A 17,170-nucleotide genomic window follows, 5' to 3' on the forward strand; every position below is an offset into this window, starting at 1 on the left:
AATGATTGCCAGACATGCATGGAAATGCTAGTGACTCTCTCTCTCTCTCTCTCTAGTGAACATATTAAAGAAAAACTGACTTGACATCGTGTTTAGTTTGGTTTTTATGAAACATGGACAACTAAGGCCATTATGCGCCATCCAATATTTAAAGACAGGTTAAATAAACAGTAATATATCAATATAAAAAAATGGTTAAAAGGCAAGTAAATTTAGATAAAAATAATATCTGATAAAAGAAATAGACATAATGTATATTAGAAAACATTTATATAAGTGTATAGAGGTTTGTAGTTTTTAAAAAGTTAATAAATCGGTCAACTACTGAGTGCAGGGCACTCAGGATGAAGGGTCTGTAGTCACGAATGGCCGTTAGTGCAGTATCTCAAATAGAGAGCTTGGCCTAAAACTGAGGAACTAATGAAAATGTTGTCTATTTGAGTCTTTCCAGTTGTTGTGAATGACAAGTGTGAGAGGACACGTAAGTCACCTGGTCTGGACAAACTCAAGCCAGGAATTGTTAAGAAACTAACTGAATATACCCTACACCCTATCTTGGACCTCTTCAACCACTGTCCCCAAGTAGGATATTTCCCAAGTGCATGGAAAGTAGCATGTGTACGCTTGATCCTAAAAAGTCCGAACAAGCCGCCAGATAGACCAGACTCCTACCGCCCAATTGCTCTTCTCTCCAGCCTTAGCAAACTTTTTGAACATCTACACAGCAGAATAACAACTCATTATGTCAGCGCCAATCTCCAGTCACAAAACCAGTATGGCTTCAGGAAGGGATGGTCAGCTGTGGATGCCCTGAAAAACATCATCACAACCGCCAAAAGCTCTACCAAGAAATATTTCCTTGCAATCTCAATTGATTTCGCCGGGGCGTTTGACTCACTCTGGTGGTCAAGCGTCCTGGGTAGACTTTGAGCCACAAGCCTGCCCCAAAACCTATATCTTTGCATCCACAGCTATCTCCCGAACCGCAGCATAACTGTCAGAACACCATACAACCAGATCACCCGACCAATCTACAGGGGCTGCCCACAGGGGTCCGTGACGGGGCCCCCACTTCTGGAACATTGTCCTAGACAAATTCCTTTCTACCAACCTAGCAAACATCAATACTCAGGCATATGCAGATGACCTGGTCCTTACCCTGGAAGCCGATAATAGAGACCAGCTAGGAAACAGAGCACTGGCTACCCTACAGAACTGGGCTAATGAGCACAACCTCCAGATCTCACCGGACAAAACCTGCTCCATACTTCTTAAAGGAACGCTGGACATCCAGAGACCTCCACAACTAAAAATACAGGGCAGAACTGTCAAGCTTGCCACTGAAATGAAGTAACTAGACATAATCCTGGACAAGAACCTATCCTTTACCCTTCATCTGATGTATCTACGTGAAAAGATCCGTAATTACTAGTAAACAGAGTTTTTCGCCATGACTGGGGATTGAAGAAACGAACTCTTTCCATATACTACAGAGCCATCTTCGTACCAATAATCACATACGCAGCAGGAATTTGGTATACAAAGGCCATAACAGCAGTCAATTACAGAAAGCTTGAAACAATACAACGAGCAATGCTACTGACCATCACCAGGGTGGTGTGCACGGTCAGCACCCACGCCATTCAGATGCCGGCTGGTGTGCTACTCCTGGACCTTGAGGTCATCAGATGCGGGTTGCTATATCACCTCTCTAAGGGCAAAGCAGCATCAATCATGGATTACACAACAGACCCAGCTAACACAGCTAAAGTAGAGAAAAAACGCCTAGCCCACTACCTACAACAAACCTGGCAATCCAGGTGGACCAACTCCTCTAAAGGAGAGATTACGAGAAAGTTCATTCCTGACACCACTAGGGTTTATCTGGAAATGCCGAAATGGTTCTCCCCTGGCCTCCATGCCACATTCTTCTTAACTGACCATGGGCCCATCAAAGGGAAATTACAAGCACTAGGCATTATTGATGACCCCCTATGCCACTGTGGTTCCTCGGAAAGCTGGAGCCATTTAATGTATGACTGCGAGCTCTATGAGGACTTAAGATGTACTCTCTTCACCAAAATCCACTATCTTCCAAAAGACTGGGAACAGCACGTCCTTGATGACTCCAAAGACTACACTGCCTTCGCGCACTTTGCTCAAGAATTGTTCACCCGACGTAGGGCGCTTCCACAGACACAAACTTGGAAACTACAGTACCACCCACAACTCACGACGCAGCTTTGAACCACTGATTGGAGCCTTGATTGAGAAAGAAGTTCCATTAACGCACAGCAGAAGATAAGGAAACTGACACACTCAAACCCCATCAAGTGCCATCTGGCAATTTGAACTAGGTGCCTAACCTAGTTCCCTATAAATCACCTTTCCTAGGCTCGGGGAATTCGGGTTTCTGTCTCCTCCCCTCCCGTGCCTCCGCCTTCTTTTCCTGGCGGGGCCCTGGGACTGCCCCACTGACTTTTTTGGGGTCGCCTTCTCTATCATCCCCATACTTCTGTCTTTTTCCCCCAGTCTTCAGCCTCCCCTCCCCACTCTGCCTAAACTGTCAGCGTACACCCCACACAATGTCAAAATTCAACAATGTCCAAAATTAAACCGCATTAATATAAACCTCTTTTGGCCTACTTTTCCAGTGTTTTTTGCCACCCCCCCCCCCTTTTTATTTATTTATTTATTTTATTTATTTATTATTTATTTACTTATTATTTTTTATTATTATTTATTTATTCATTTTTATTATTATTTATTTATTCATTTTTTATTATTATTTATTTATTATTATTATTTTTTTTTTTAGGTCCTAGCCACTGAAATCTCAGGAAATTAGGTGGCAGGACCTGCTAGAGTGAAAATTTATTAAAATTACTGGGTACCTGGTCTGCCTCCACGAGCATAATCTGGACAAGTTGGGCCCAGCAGGGGTCTAGCAGCTAAATGGCCAGAAGAACAATGATACACAACACTACACTTACAAAATCCATACACTTTTAAATCTCTAGCCTTTACAGTGAACGGTTACACCCACAATGAAAGCAACACGGAGATGGGAGAAACCCCAGGTGCCGTTAGACACGAACACACTATACACTTTATATATATGGCGCCTTCGTAGCCAGGTGGGAAGGAGCAGCAGTGCGTAGCACACACTTCTTGATTAGACCGCGGTCTGAGCCCATCACCATCAAATACGGAGGATGCAGAAAGCTCAGGGAATGACCACCGCATATCCTGGAGCAATATGGCCTTAGTTGCTAATGCTAATAAAAACCAAACAAACAAATAAACAAATTTGTAGAATAGATGTGCGGAAGTAGCCTTTAGCCAGCAGGTAGTTGATTGGTGGAACATACTTCCATCTTTTGTTGTAGAAGTTGATAGCCTAAATAAATTTAAGGCTGAGCTGGACAGGCATTTGGAACAAATGGGGGGGGGATGGAATGGGAGGAGGGGGTTGCTGATGCTGCATAAGCTTGCTTTCTTGCATCGTATGCCTCTACTAATTCTAATGCAAACAGAGGCACTGATAGCAAACAAACTGAATGAGTATTTAGCATCTACATTCACACTTGAGGAATTATTAAGGTTTAAAAATGGCAGAAGGTAAACAAATTGTAGCAGGGTACTTAATGATTTTTTAATAACTGAGAGCAAAGTGGAGGAGAAATTGTTGAAGTTAAACATAAGAAAAGCACCTGGGGTGGATGGGATCAATCCAGTTATATTAAAGGAGGCAGTAAACCAAGTAAGCAAACCTGTAGCCATAATTATGAGAGCATCCTTAGACTCAGGGGAGGTTCCCATGGACTGGATATGTGCAAATGTATCCCATATTCACAACGGGGGATCGAAGGGTGACACGAGTAATTACAGACCAGTTAGTTAAACTTCTGTTCCGGGTAAAATAATGGAGTCCCTGGTTAAAGCTGCATTGCAGAATCATCTAGACAAGACTGCAGCAATAATTCAGACACAGCATGGGTTTGTTAAGGGAAAGTCTTGTCTGACAAATTTGATTGGTTATTATGATGTGGTTACAAAGGAACTGGATGCAAAAAATAATTTTGATATCATATATTTGGATTTCAGGAAAGCTTTTGACACTGTTGCACATGGAAGACTTGTACAAATTGGAGCAGAATGGTATTAAGGGTAAGTTGCTACAATGGATAAAAGGATGGTTAAGTGGGAGAAGACAGAGGTTGGTAATCAATGGGTGATGCTCTTCGTGGACTAATGTTATTAGTGGAGTCCCACAGGGTTCGGTGTTAGGTCCACTGTTGTTTTGTATATTTATCAATGATATTGATGAAGGTATATCAGGCTTGGTGTCAAAGTTTGCAGATGATACAAAGGTTGGCAGGGTTGTTAATGACAGTAATGGCAGTGTGCTACTGCAACAGGATCTAGATAATTTGGGCAGATGGGCTAAGAAGTGGCAACTGAAGTTTAACCTTGACAAATGCAAAGTACTGCATATGGGTAGAAGTAACCCGAGAGAAAAGTACCAACTGTGTGGTTCTACACTTAAGGTGGTAGAAAATGAAAAAGACTTAGGAGTAATTGTGCAGTCAGATACGAAGTTTTCTGAGCAATGCAGACAGGCTGCCAGGGCAGGTCATGGGGTTTTGTCAATGATAAATAGGAATTTTGCTAGCAGGGAAAAGGAGGTGATTGTCCCTCTGTATAAGGCAATGGTCCGGCCACACCTTGAGTACTGCGTACAGGTCTGGAGGCCTCATTTTTGGAAGGATGTAGATTTACTTGAGCGTGTACAGAGAAGGGCAACAAGATTGGTGAGGGGAATGAAGGGATGCTTTTACCAAGAGAGGCTTAAGTTCTGCAGATTGCAGTGGCTGGAGACTAGGCACCTGTGCGGTGATCTGATTGAGGTGTATAAGGCCTTGAATGGGTTGAGCACGCTGAATTCTGATGGGATCCTTCCACTTGTTCAGATTACGAACCTAAGGGGGCATAAATTCAAATTAAGAAAAGACAGATGTAGAATAGATGTGCGGAAATTTGACTTTAGCCAGTGGGTGGTTAATTGCTGGAACAAACCTCCATCTGTCGTTGTGGAAGTTGATAGGTTGAATAAATTTAAGGAGGAACTGGACAGGCATTTGGAGGGAATGGTGTGTTTTTTTGTTTTTTTTTGGCTGATGCTGCATAAGCTCATGCACTTGCTTTCTTGCATCACATGCCACTACTACTACATCCACAAAATCAATCCAATAGTGACAAACTTCCTAGGAGAAACAATGTCGAAATGGAGTGCCACCAGTAAGGTCGAAAACATCACAACCAGGCCAATTCCCATCAGGATAAGAATCTTTCAGGGAGATGCTCTGAAGACATTGTCGTTCTGTCTACCACTTAACCAGCTATCCACCATGCTCAACAGTAAAAAGTATGGATATAATCTCAAAGAAGGAAGAACCTGTACACCCTCACCCACTTGATGTACATGGATGACATCAAGCTCTATGCCGGAACTGAGAAGCACCTCAAGCAACTAATCCAGATCACCGAAGAATTCAGCAATGATATTAGGATTGAAATTGGTCTAGACAAACAAGACCCACGGATTGCACCAGGGAAAATTAGTCAACCAAAACTACCAGCTGCAGACTGGTAAAGAGATCAAAGCCATGGCAAAGGGAGAGGCCCATAAATACTTGGGGATGATGCAGGCTCAGCAATTACAGCACAAGAAAATTAAGGCTTGCCTGACCAAAAAATACCAATCCAAGACTCAGAAGCCTGCTGAAAGCGAAGTTGAATGGAGGGAACACAGTTAAAACCATAAACACCTATGCTATCCCAGTGCTAACATACTCTTTCAGGGTCATAGATTGGACTAACACCGAGCTGGAGGATATCATAAGAAAGACAAGGACAATGATGACGAAGAACCGCCAACACAAAATATGCCGTGGAGAGACTGACAATTGCCCAGATAGGATGAATGGGCCTGATAGACCTCATCAAGCAACAGAAGACAGTGATAGTTCACCTGAAGGATTACTTCCAGAAACACACAGCAGCAGCAGCACTCCAGCAGGCCATAAGGAAGATAGACGAGCGGTATACCCCACTCAACCTAAGCAAGGACCCCCCCCCCCATCATCAGGAGGTACAAACGAAGCTAGACAGATGGGCAGAGAAGACACTCCATGACAGACACTACAATGATCTCCACCAAGATCACATAGATAAAATTGCTTCCAATGCATGGCTCATGAGTGGGATGCTCTTCGCACTGAGACTGAAGGATTCGTGCTTGCCATCCAAGATCAGGTAATCAACACTAGGAACTATAGAAAATACATTGCCAAGGAGCACGATGTGTTCGACAACATATGTCGATGATGCCACCTGGCCTCAGAAACAATCCAACACACCGCCGCCAGATGGAATGTGATCACCCAGACTGAGTACACTCACAGACCAGGTAGCCAGAATAATACATCAGAAGCTAGCAAGGAAATACCAGTTGATCGAAGAAAGTGTACCATACTACAAGTACGAACCCCAGGCAGTACTAGAGACCCCAACCCACAAGCTGTACTGGTACCGTGTCATAATAACGGATAAGACAATCCCGCACAATAGACTGGACATAACATTTGTGGACAAGAAGGAAAAGGCTGACTGACAAAGTGGCACCTAACACTGGCAACCTGCAGAAAACCCATGGGGAAAAAATCAGGAAGTACACAAACTAAGACAGGAGATCAAAGAGATGTGGTATATGCAACAAGTAATGACCATCCCAATCATCGTGTCAACCACGGGTATGGTGCCAAAGTCCCTACATAACAGCCTAGCAGCAATACGTCTCCCAGTGAACACCTACAAGGAACTCCAGAAAGACGCAATCCTGAACACCTGTAGGATACTGTCAGACCAACAGTAACACCAGACATAATAATAACCACCCTATGTATTTGGTAGCAATACCTGTCACGAGGTGGAACCCCTAATCAGGGAGAAATAATATGAGCAATAATAATAATAATAATAAGGTATAACGTGGTGCCATGTGGTGCCACTTCCGAGAACGACCACTGGACATAAGCCAAAGCTAAACAGGTCCACCTCCATAGATGGATGATATCGCAGAGAAATATTAATCATACTGCATCAAGTGTGGCGCAGGATAAAGTCACTTGCATTCAGACCTTAGGCAGCGGGGTCGGTTCAAAAAATCAGAGACTGTCTACCGAAGAAGGCAGTGGAGCAAGTGGTGCTGTCCCCCATATGGCTACCACAAGAGAAGGGCAATACCATCCAACACAGCCAACTGGAAGTGCTTCCTGCGCAATTGCTATAGTGACCACCCAGAAAGGGAGAAAACACCAACAGATGAAGTGGAGCATCGAAATGAATACTCCATGCAAGCATACTACGAAATAACGAAGCTGGAGACCTATATGACAACTTACAGGGTGAGACTATATACCAAGTGGCTGGAACGATTCCCGGATATTCAAATTAGCATTAGCATTAGTAGAGGCATTTGATGCAAGAAAGCAAGCTTATGCAGCATCAGCCAAAAAATAAAAAATAATAAAAAAAAGTAAAAAAAAAATAAATAAAAAATAACCACTTCCACTTCACCCCTCTGTTCGTTTGAAATACCTGTCCAGCTGAGCCTTAAACTTATTTAGGCTATCAACTTCCACAACAAGGGGTGGAAGTCTGTTCCACCTACCAACCACCCGCTGGCTAAAGGCAAATTTCCTCACATCTATCCTACATCTGTCTTTCCTCAATTTGAACTTATGCCCTCTCAGGTGATTATTCTGAGCAAGAGGAAGAATCCCATTAGCATTGAGCATGCTCAAACCATTCAAGGCTTTGTACACCTCTATCAGATCACCTCGCTGGTGCCTAGTCTCCAGACACTGTAATTCGCAAAACTTAAGCCTTTCTTCGTAAGAGCACCCTTTGTTCCATTCACTAATCTTGTTGCCCTTCTCTGTACTCGTTTCAGCAGCTCTACATCCTTCTTGAAATGAGGCCTCCAGACCTGTATACAGTACTCTAGGTGTGGCCTGACCATTGCCTTATACAAGGGAATAATCACCTCCTTATCCCTGCTAGAAAAATTCCTATATATCATTGACAATACACCATGAGCTACTCTTGCAGCCTGTCTGCACTGCTCAGAGAACTTCATATCTGCCTGCACAACCACCCCCAGGTCCCTTTCATTCTCTACCACTGTCAGTGTAGTACCACAGAGTTGATACGTTGCTCTGGGGTTGCTGTTTCCCATATGTAGTACTTTACATTTGTCAAGGCCATCCGCTCAACTTTCCAGATCCTGTTGCAGCAGCATAGTGTCAGTACTGTCCTTGACAACCCTGTCAACCTTCGTATCGTCTGTAAACTTGGACATTAAGCTTGATATACCATCATCAATATCATTTATAAATACAGAGAACAATAAAGGACCCAATACTGAACCCTGAGGGACTCCACTAATAACATTAGTCCACGATGAGCAGTGCCCATTGATTACCACTCTCTGTCTTCTCCCCCTCAACCACCCTTTTATCCATAGCAGCAATTTGCCTCCAATGCCACACTGCTCCAATTTGTGCAGCAGTCTTCCATGTGCAACAGTATCAAAAGCCTTTCTAAGATCCAAGTATATAATATCAAAGTTATTCCCTGCATCCAGTTCTTTTGTGACTGCATCATAGTATCCAATCAAATTGGTCAGACAAGACTTCCCCTTAACAAAACCATGCTGTGTCCGAGCTATAACTGAAGTCTTGTCTAGATGATCCTGCAGTGCTTCTTTAACCAGTGCCTCCATTAATTTTCCGGGAACAGAAGTTAAACTCACAGGTCTATAATTTCTTCTGTCAGCCTTTGATCCTCCCTTGTGAATTGGGGTCACATTTGCACATCTCCAGTCCATGGGTACCTCCCCTGAGTCCAAGGAAGCTCTCATAATTATGGCTAAGGGTTTGCTTACTTCCTTTGCTGCCTCCTTTAATATAACTGGGTAGATCCCATCCACCCCAGGTGCCTTTCTTGAGTTTATCTTCAACAATTTCTCCTCCACTTTACTCTCAGTTATAACAAGGTTCTCTAGCTTACTGCTAGAGTTGAATACACCTTTGGCTTTCCCCTCGCTAAATAACTCCTCATGTGTGAATGTCGATGCAAAATATTCATTTAGTTTGTTAGCTACCTGAGCAGGGTCATCAACAGTTGACCCATCGATATCAAGTGGACCAATCTGATTCATCCCCTTCCTTCTAGAGTTTACATAAGTAAAGAACTCTTTGCTGTTTTTCTTCGCATCCCTTGCCAAGGATGTCTCGTAACCTGCCTTCGCCTGCCTAACCTCTTTTGTAACTTGGTTACAGATCAACTTGTATCTATCATAGGCTTCTGTGTCACGTGTTAATTTGTATGTATCCCATGCATTTTTCTTCTCTGCCATATGCCTCATTAGTTCATCTGACATCCATTTAGGCCTAAACCTTGGACAATATTTCTTAGTTGGTATGTAAAGCCTAGTAGCTTGCAAGATAAGTTCTTTGAATGCTTCCCATTTTGAATTTGCTGTTGGTAACATCATCAGTTGATCCCACTGTACAGAATTTAAATACTGTCTCAGTCCATCATAGTCGCCTTTACGAAAGCAATACCCCTTCCCTTTACCCCTAATGGTAGTTACCTCTTTGAGTAACTCCCACTTCAGAACGCTATGATCACTGCCACCTAGTGGTTCATTTATCTGCAGATTTTTAATGCATGAAGAATCACTACTGATAATCAGATCAAGAGTATTACTCCCTCTAGTTGCCTCCCGAACATGCTGATGTAGAAAACAATCATCCAATAAATCCACAAAAGCCTTGCTAGTGTGTGAGTGACCAGCCCCCAAATTCCAGTCAATATCTGGGAAATTAAAATCCCCCATTATAAGACTCTCTGATTTACTGGCCCACTCTATTTCTCTGTACAGTTTCTTATTATACTCATCAGAGTCATTAGGCCTATAGCACACTCCTACTCTCAATTTTGATCTCCCAATGCTTATGTCACACCAAACTGACTCGACACTGCACTGTCCAGCGATGTCGACTGGCTTCACTTCCTTGGATTTTATGTGTTTCTTAACTAATAGCATAACCCCTCCTCCCTTCCTATCCTGTCTATCCTTTCTGTAGACATTGTACTCCCCAAATTCCCGTTCTGCATTCCTTATATCTGTGTGACACCACGTCTCTGAAATCCCAACAATATCTGCCTTTGATGTTTTGAGCAATAACTCAAATTCATCAAATTTATTTACTAAACTCCTAGCATTGGTGTACACGCAAGTATACATGCACCTGCTCTTCCTCTTAGCCACCCTAACACAACCCATGTGTTTACTTGTACCCCCATGATTCCCAGCAGTCTCTTATTTTCCAGGCTGCTGCTCATTCCAATAGAAGCAGTGCAAGAATTACCGAACAATGGACCAGAGAATGACCATTGTTACGGAGAACTTGAGAGCTCCTGCATCAGGTTCTTCGTGACAGTTTGTGACCTTTGTAGTTTAATGCTCCTGCATTAAACTACAAATGATAAAGAATACGGAACCAGAGGAGGAAGAACATACCACCACCGAACCAGAGGAGGAACAGCAAGAAGAAATACAACCGACAGCAACTGAAGTGGAAAGAGACGAGGTCATGATATCTAGAATAGAGGACAAATGGAAAAGGCCCTAACACAATTCAAAGGAATGGACCGAAGCAGAGGTCAAATAGAACCTTGTGGAGAGTCACAGATCACCGCATTACCTCGATGGCAATGGTGCAACACAACTGGCCATCACACAGCCATGTATTGTGCTGCTGTAGCAGCCAGGAGGATTAATGGAAGAGAAACGAGAGACCAGCAGCAGAAGAACCGAAAACAGAAAGAACTGCCAGCTTGGAAAAGAAGACTTCAGCAGAAGATAGAAGAATTAGATAGGTCGGGATAGGTCGGTTGACCCAATACCAACTGGGTAACAGAAGTAAGAAATTGATTGGAAAGGTGAAGAGCATCCTCAAGAGAGATAGCATACACAGCAAACATGAGACCAGAAATCAGAGAAGAGGAGAATACTTGGACACACTGAAGCAGAACCTTCTCACATTCAGAAAGAGACTATGCCAATACAAAGAGATCTTCCAAAGGAAAATGAACAACTGAATCTTTGATGAGAACCAAAGAGCCTTCTACAGAAAACTGGGAGAAGATGAGAAAGCAGAAAACGGACCTCTACAGAAGAAGACAATCAAGGAGTTCTGGGGAAACATACGGAGCTGGAAAGTAAGACATAACAGCCGAGCCCCCTGGATAGAACTAGAACACAAGAAAAACAAGGACGTACAAGAAATAAGAGGGTGAGAGATTCGGGAAGAAGTAAAACAGACAATCAAGAACTCTCACAACCTGCAAACTCCAGGAATAGATAACATTCACAACTACTGGTTCAAGAAGTTCACTTGCGCACACAAGCACCTGACAGAGCAGTTCACCTGAATGATAAGAGGGGAGAAAGAAAAAGTGGAAGAATAAGAGAAAAAGCAGGAGATTGAAAGAAGGAAAGGGAAAATGAACGGAAGAGGAAAAAGTGTAAGAAGAGAGAGAGATGCACCCACAGATAATCCCGAAGTTTCTCACTTAAGGAATCACATATCTGAAGCCTAAAGACGAAGATAAAAGAAAACTAGCGAAATATAGGAAAATAACCTGCCTCCCAACAATTTACAAAATCCTGACCAGCTGCATAACCAGGAAGATATCAGACCCCTGGGAGAGCTAGAATATAATGGCCGAACAGCAGAAAAAAAGCAAGCAACTGAGTAAAGAATGCAAGGAGCAATTAACTATAGATGCCATGGTTATTGAGTAAGCCTACAAGAAGAAGAACCACAAAATGTACACAGCCTACATCGATTACCACAAGGCCTTCAACTCTGTGCCTCATAGCTCGCTAATAGAGGCACTGAACATCTACAAAGTCAATCAGATAGTGACAAACTTCCTCGGAGAAATGAAGGCAAAATGGAGTACCACCATTAAGGTCGAAAACATCACAACTAGGCCAATCCCCATCAGGAGAGTAATCTTTCAAGGAGATGTCCCGATCCCAATATGGTTCTGTTTAGCACTTAACCTGCTATCCACCATGTTCAACAGTAGCAAGTACGGATATAACCTCAAAGAAGGAAGGAAGAACCTGTACACCCTCACTCACCTGATGTACATGGATGACATCAAGCTCTACGTGGGAACCAAGAAGCACCTCCAGCAACTACTCCAGATCACTGAAAATTCAGCAATGATATTAGAATGGAATTTGGTATAGACAAATGCAAGACCCACGGATTACATCAGGGAAAATTAGTCAACCAAAACTACCAGCTGCAGATTGGTAAAGTGATCGAAGCCATGGCAGAAGGAGAAGCCTACAAATACTTTTAGATGATGCAGGCTCAGCAGTTACAGCATAAGGAAATTAAAGCCTGCCTGACCGAAAAATACCATCAGAGACTCAGAAGCCTGCTGAAAGCAAAGCTGAACGGAGAGAACACAGTTAAAGCCATAAACACCTATGCAGTCCCAGTGCTAACATACACCTTCGGGGTCACTGATTGGACTAACACCGAGCGGGAGGATATCATTAGAAAGACAAGGACAATGATGACCAAGAGCCGCCAACACCACCCAAAATCTGCGGTGGATAGACCGACAATTGCCCAGAAAGAAGGAGGAAGGAGCCTGTATGCCTCACTGAGCAATAGAAGACAGTGATAGTTAACCCGAAGGATTACTTCCGGAAACATACAGCAGCACTCCAACAGGCCATACCCCACTCAACCTAAGCGAGGAGTCCCCCCCCCCAACGAGGAGGCACAAACAAAGCTAGAAAGATGGGAAGAGAAGACACTCCATGGCAGACACGATAATTATCTCCATCAAGATCACATAGATAAAATTTCTTTCGATGCATGGCTCACAAGTGGGGGTGCGCTCTTCTCCAAGACTGAAGGATTCATGCTAGCCGTCGAAGACCAGGTAATCAACACTAGGAACTATAGAAAACATTGCCAAGGACAGGATTGTCTGATGACACATGTCGATGATGCCCCCTGGCCTCAGAAATGATCCAACACATCATTGCAGGATGCAAGGTGATCACTCAGACTGAGTACACTCATAGAGACGGCCAGGTAGTCAGGATAATACATCAGAAGCTAGCATCGAAGAAAGTGTACCATACTACAAGTACAATCCCCAGGCAGTACTAAAGACCCCACAAGCTGTACTAGGACTGCGCCATAATAATGGATAGGAAAATCCCACACAACAAACTGGACATAACCCTTGTGGACAAGAAGGAAATGGCTACCTATCTGATTGACATAGTAGTACTCAACACTGGCAACCTGCAGAAAACCCTTGTGGAAAAAATCAGGAAGTACACGAACCTAAGACAGGAGATCAAAGAGATATGGTATATGCAACATACCTGATCATAGTACCAACCACAGGTATGGTGCCAAAGACCCTCGACCAACTGTAAACACAAGACATAACAACAACCACCCTGTGTACTTGGTAGCAATACCCGTCATGGGGTGGAACCCCCCAATCAAGGAGAAATAATATAAGAGCAATAATAATAAGGAATATAGATAAGATATATAAGGCCTAAGGATATAGGGAAGAGTAGTCTAGAGAACTGTCTGTTGAATAGTAAAATTGCAAGAAAGTACCTGTAAAGAAAATTGCAAGAAAGTACCTGTAAAAAACACACAGTTAGTAAAGGAAAATTACTCATTGTTGTAATTGCAATGATTTTGGCAATTTCATCAGGGGTCATCCACCAAAACCAAGGGAAATGCAATAAATGAGTAGGGGGTCCCTGTTTCGAAAACGAGATATACTCAAAACAGTGTAATTTACTGTGATAACGGAAAGTATAAATGCAGGAAGTGAGTATGAAAGCAAATGTATATCTCATGGCTGACCCTACAGAGGCATAAGAAATACTAATAATAATAACTACCATAATAATTAAAATACTAAGAAAGTAAAATTCGAAGAAAGAAAGATAATGGGAAGAGAGAATGTAATGGATTTAAAATAAATTTGTGGGTCGAGGTAGTACTTACTAACGTTCCATACTGAAGTTAGGGAGCGGGCTGCGGAGTGTGTGCCCATATGAAGCGTAGAAGATTTTTAAAGAGAGAAATTCCCGCTAATAGTTGGCGTATATATGTAGAAGTGAAACGATCTTGAGTGTAAAAAAATGGAAGCAATAGAACTTAGAATTATGATTGGGTAAGAGTGGATTTAACGCATGTAGCATGCATCCCAGGATAGCATAGAGCAACAGAGGCCCCTACTCATTTGTTGCATTTCCCTTGTTTTTGGGTGGCTGACCCCTGATGAAATCACCAAAATCATCGCAATTGCAACAATCAGTAATTTTACTTTACTAACTGCATGTTTTTACAGGTACTTTCTTGCAATTTTCTTTACGGGAACTTTCTTGTAATTTTCTTTATGGGAACTTTCTTGTAATTTGACTATGGATTCAACAGATAATTCTCTAGACTATTCTTCCCTATATACTTAGGCTCTATATATCTTATCTATATATATATATATATATATATATATATATATATATATATATATTTTTTTTTTTTTGTTATTGTGTAGGTTTTAAAAACTTCTTCAGTATCTGATTAACATAAGAATTTATTCTTATTTAATCAGATGTACTGAAGCATTCGACTCATTTTATTTAGTGTACCTGTGTGATTCTGTTATGACTTCAATTTTCCCATCAGATGCTACCTTACTTCTAAACGTTTTCAGCTATCTCATCATTCTTTTCCTGATCTTTGAAATAAGAAACAGAATGAATAACAACAAATACTTTCAGTGCTCACAATTCTTTGCTCAACAGATAAACTTAGTCATCTAAAGAAACAACCATTTAGTTACACATACATACAGATGCCAACATAGTAGCCAACATAGTAAAAGCTTATTCAGCCTTGTACATTCAGTTACAAATCCATTCTTCTATTGAAAAGTATGTAATGCTAAGTTTAGGAAATTATTCAGTTCATGCTTAAAGAAGATATCTTACACATACTTATGAGTAACCTTATGATCTTGCTACCTGTAGCAGAAAATTCAAAAAGCTTAGTGGTCCACATTAAATCAGACATAGGTATAAAAGACTTTATATGTGAACATCTGTATCAACACTTTTTCGGTTATTTTTAAATACACATATGAGAATTAAAGCCTCCATAGCCAAGTGGTCAGGAGCGAGAGTGCAATAACACACTGTCTTTAAGCAGACCAGGGTTCAAGTCCCTGAACCATATTAAATTTTGGTCGATCAGCCAACCTGCACTGGACAAGCATGGCAGATTATGGTCCATTCCCTCAATATGACTTGTTGAGGAGGCCTCAATCCTGCAGTGGATTGACAAAGGCTGCAGATTTATTTATTTATTTTATTATTCATATTAATGAAAGACCATTTGTATGTGAAACTTGTGGAACAGCTTAACATTATCTTTACCCTTAAATGAGATGCAACGGGGATTACCTTTATTTTTTGCTATAGGATGGCTTCTTTCGACCCTAGTCCAAAATATTAAAGATTAATTTATAACAATATAATTATAAAAGATTAATTAAACGTCTTCCCCACTGTCAGAACAGTAGCGAGACAATCCCATGGCATCAATATTGGACATCCAACTCAAAAAAAAAAAAAAGGGTGTTTTTTTTTTTTTTTTTTTTTTTCCCCTGTGAACATGTAGTTTCGAAAAGCCTTAGTCCAACTTAAGGAATGAAGAGAATATTGCTCTATATGCAGTTAAGCTTTTTTATATCAATTTTAATTTTAAATTTAGTTTTAATGATGTCAGACCTGATATTTTCCTTACTGGTAGGGGTGTGGGGGTTGGAACCCTGGGTTGAGTTGGATGTCCAATACTGATGCCATGGGGTTGTCCCACTACTCTTCTAAGAGTGGGGAAGACCTTTAATTAACCTTATAACTATATCGTTGGTACAAATTAATACTTTCCTTACTGGCAGGGTGGTGGTAGTTGGAACCTAGGGTTGAGTTGGATGCCCAATACTAATGCCATGGGGCTGTCCCACTACTGTTCTGACAGTGGGGAAGACGTTTAATTAACCTTATAATTATATTGTTGGTACAAATTAATTGTTAATGCATTGTACTAGGAGAGTTGGTCGAAAGAAGCTATCCTATAGCAAAAAATAAAATAATAATAAAGGTAATCCAAGTTGCATCTCATAAGATACAACCGGTAATCCCAGTGCTCATAAAATCTTATGAGCACTGGGATTATTGGTGAGCATCTTATGAGCATTTGCATCTTATGAGCATTAAATATAGGAATAATTGAGCATTTAATAGCTCTCTATTGTCAAAATTACCTTAAATGACACAAAAGAATTCACACAAATGGGCATCCTTACATTTGTGTAATTTGTGAGAATAACTTTATTTGTTTATAACCCTTAAATTCACATTAAAGCATCATAATAATAAAAACGCACCCATATAACAATCATCCATGAGGAAGATATCAGTGGTCTGTACTGTACTTATGTTTAAATAAGCCAAAAATAACATCTAATCAATATGAATGTATTTTGGCATGCACTGGATCTTAAAATTCAATAGAAATAGAAGTAGTTTAGCATGTACTGTTAACTACTTATAACATAAGTATTATATGCTAACATATAATGCAATGATTTTCAGTAGTTTTCCCAGTTTATAGATATTTAAATATGTTTATTACAAATAAAACATTTTACCTGTACAGGTCTTGCCATCAACAGCTAAGCGTAGATTTTCTGGACAATAGCAGGTATGTCCCTCTGGAATATTCTGACAATGGCTCTCACAATCACTAAAAAAACACTGGTCATACTCTTTCACACAGGAAAAAATAAAATTATGCATAAAAAAATTAGTAAAAAACCAGACTTTATACTTTGTATAAAACAAAATTCATTTAAAATTCTAAAATTTTATATACTAACCAATAAAAACCAATTGATATTACTC

At 41.1% G+C, this 17,170-nt stretch overlaps 1 protein-coding gene across 1 annotated transcript in view; it reads right to left on the reverse strand.

The window, feature by feature from the left end:
* The window catches only part of LOC150075985 (prolow-density lipoprotein receptor-related protein 1-like), a 1,358,636-nt gene that overhangs the window by 994,169 nt on the left and 347,297 nt on the right, over nt 1–17,170 (reverse strand). Inside the window, 1 exon segment of the mRNA XM_090387555.1 lies at nt 16,918–17,034. Coding sequence (XP_090243681.1) covers nt 16,918–17,034 — 117 coding nt within the window.

Source organism: Mastigoproctus giganteus, chromosome 13 (genome assembly GCF_048544385.1).
Source record: "Mastigoproctus giganteus isolate SK-2022 chromosome 13, ASM4854438v1, whole genome shotgun sequence".
Classification (NCBI taxonomy): domain Eukaryota; kingdom Metazoa; phylum Arthropoda; class Arachnida; order Uropygi; family Thelyphonidae; genus Mastigoproctus; species Mastigoproctus giganteus.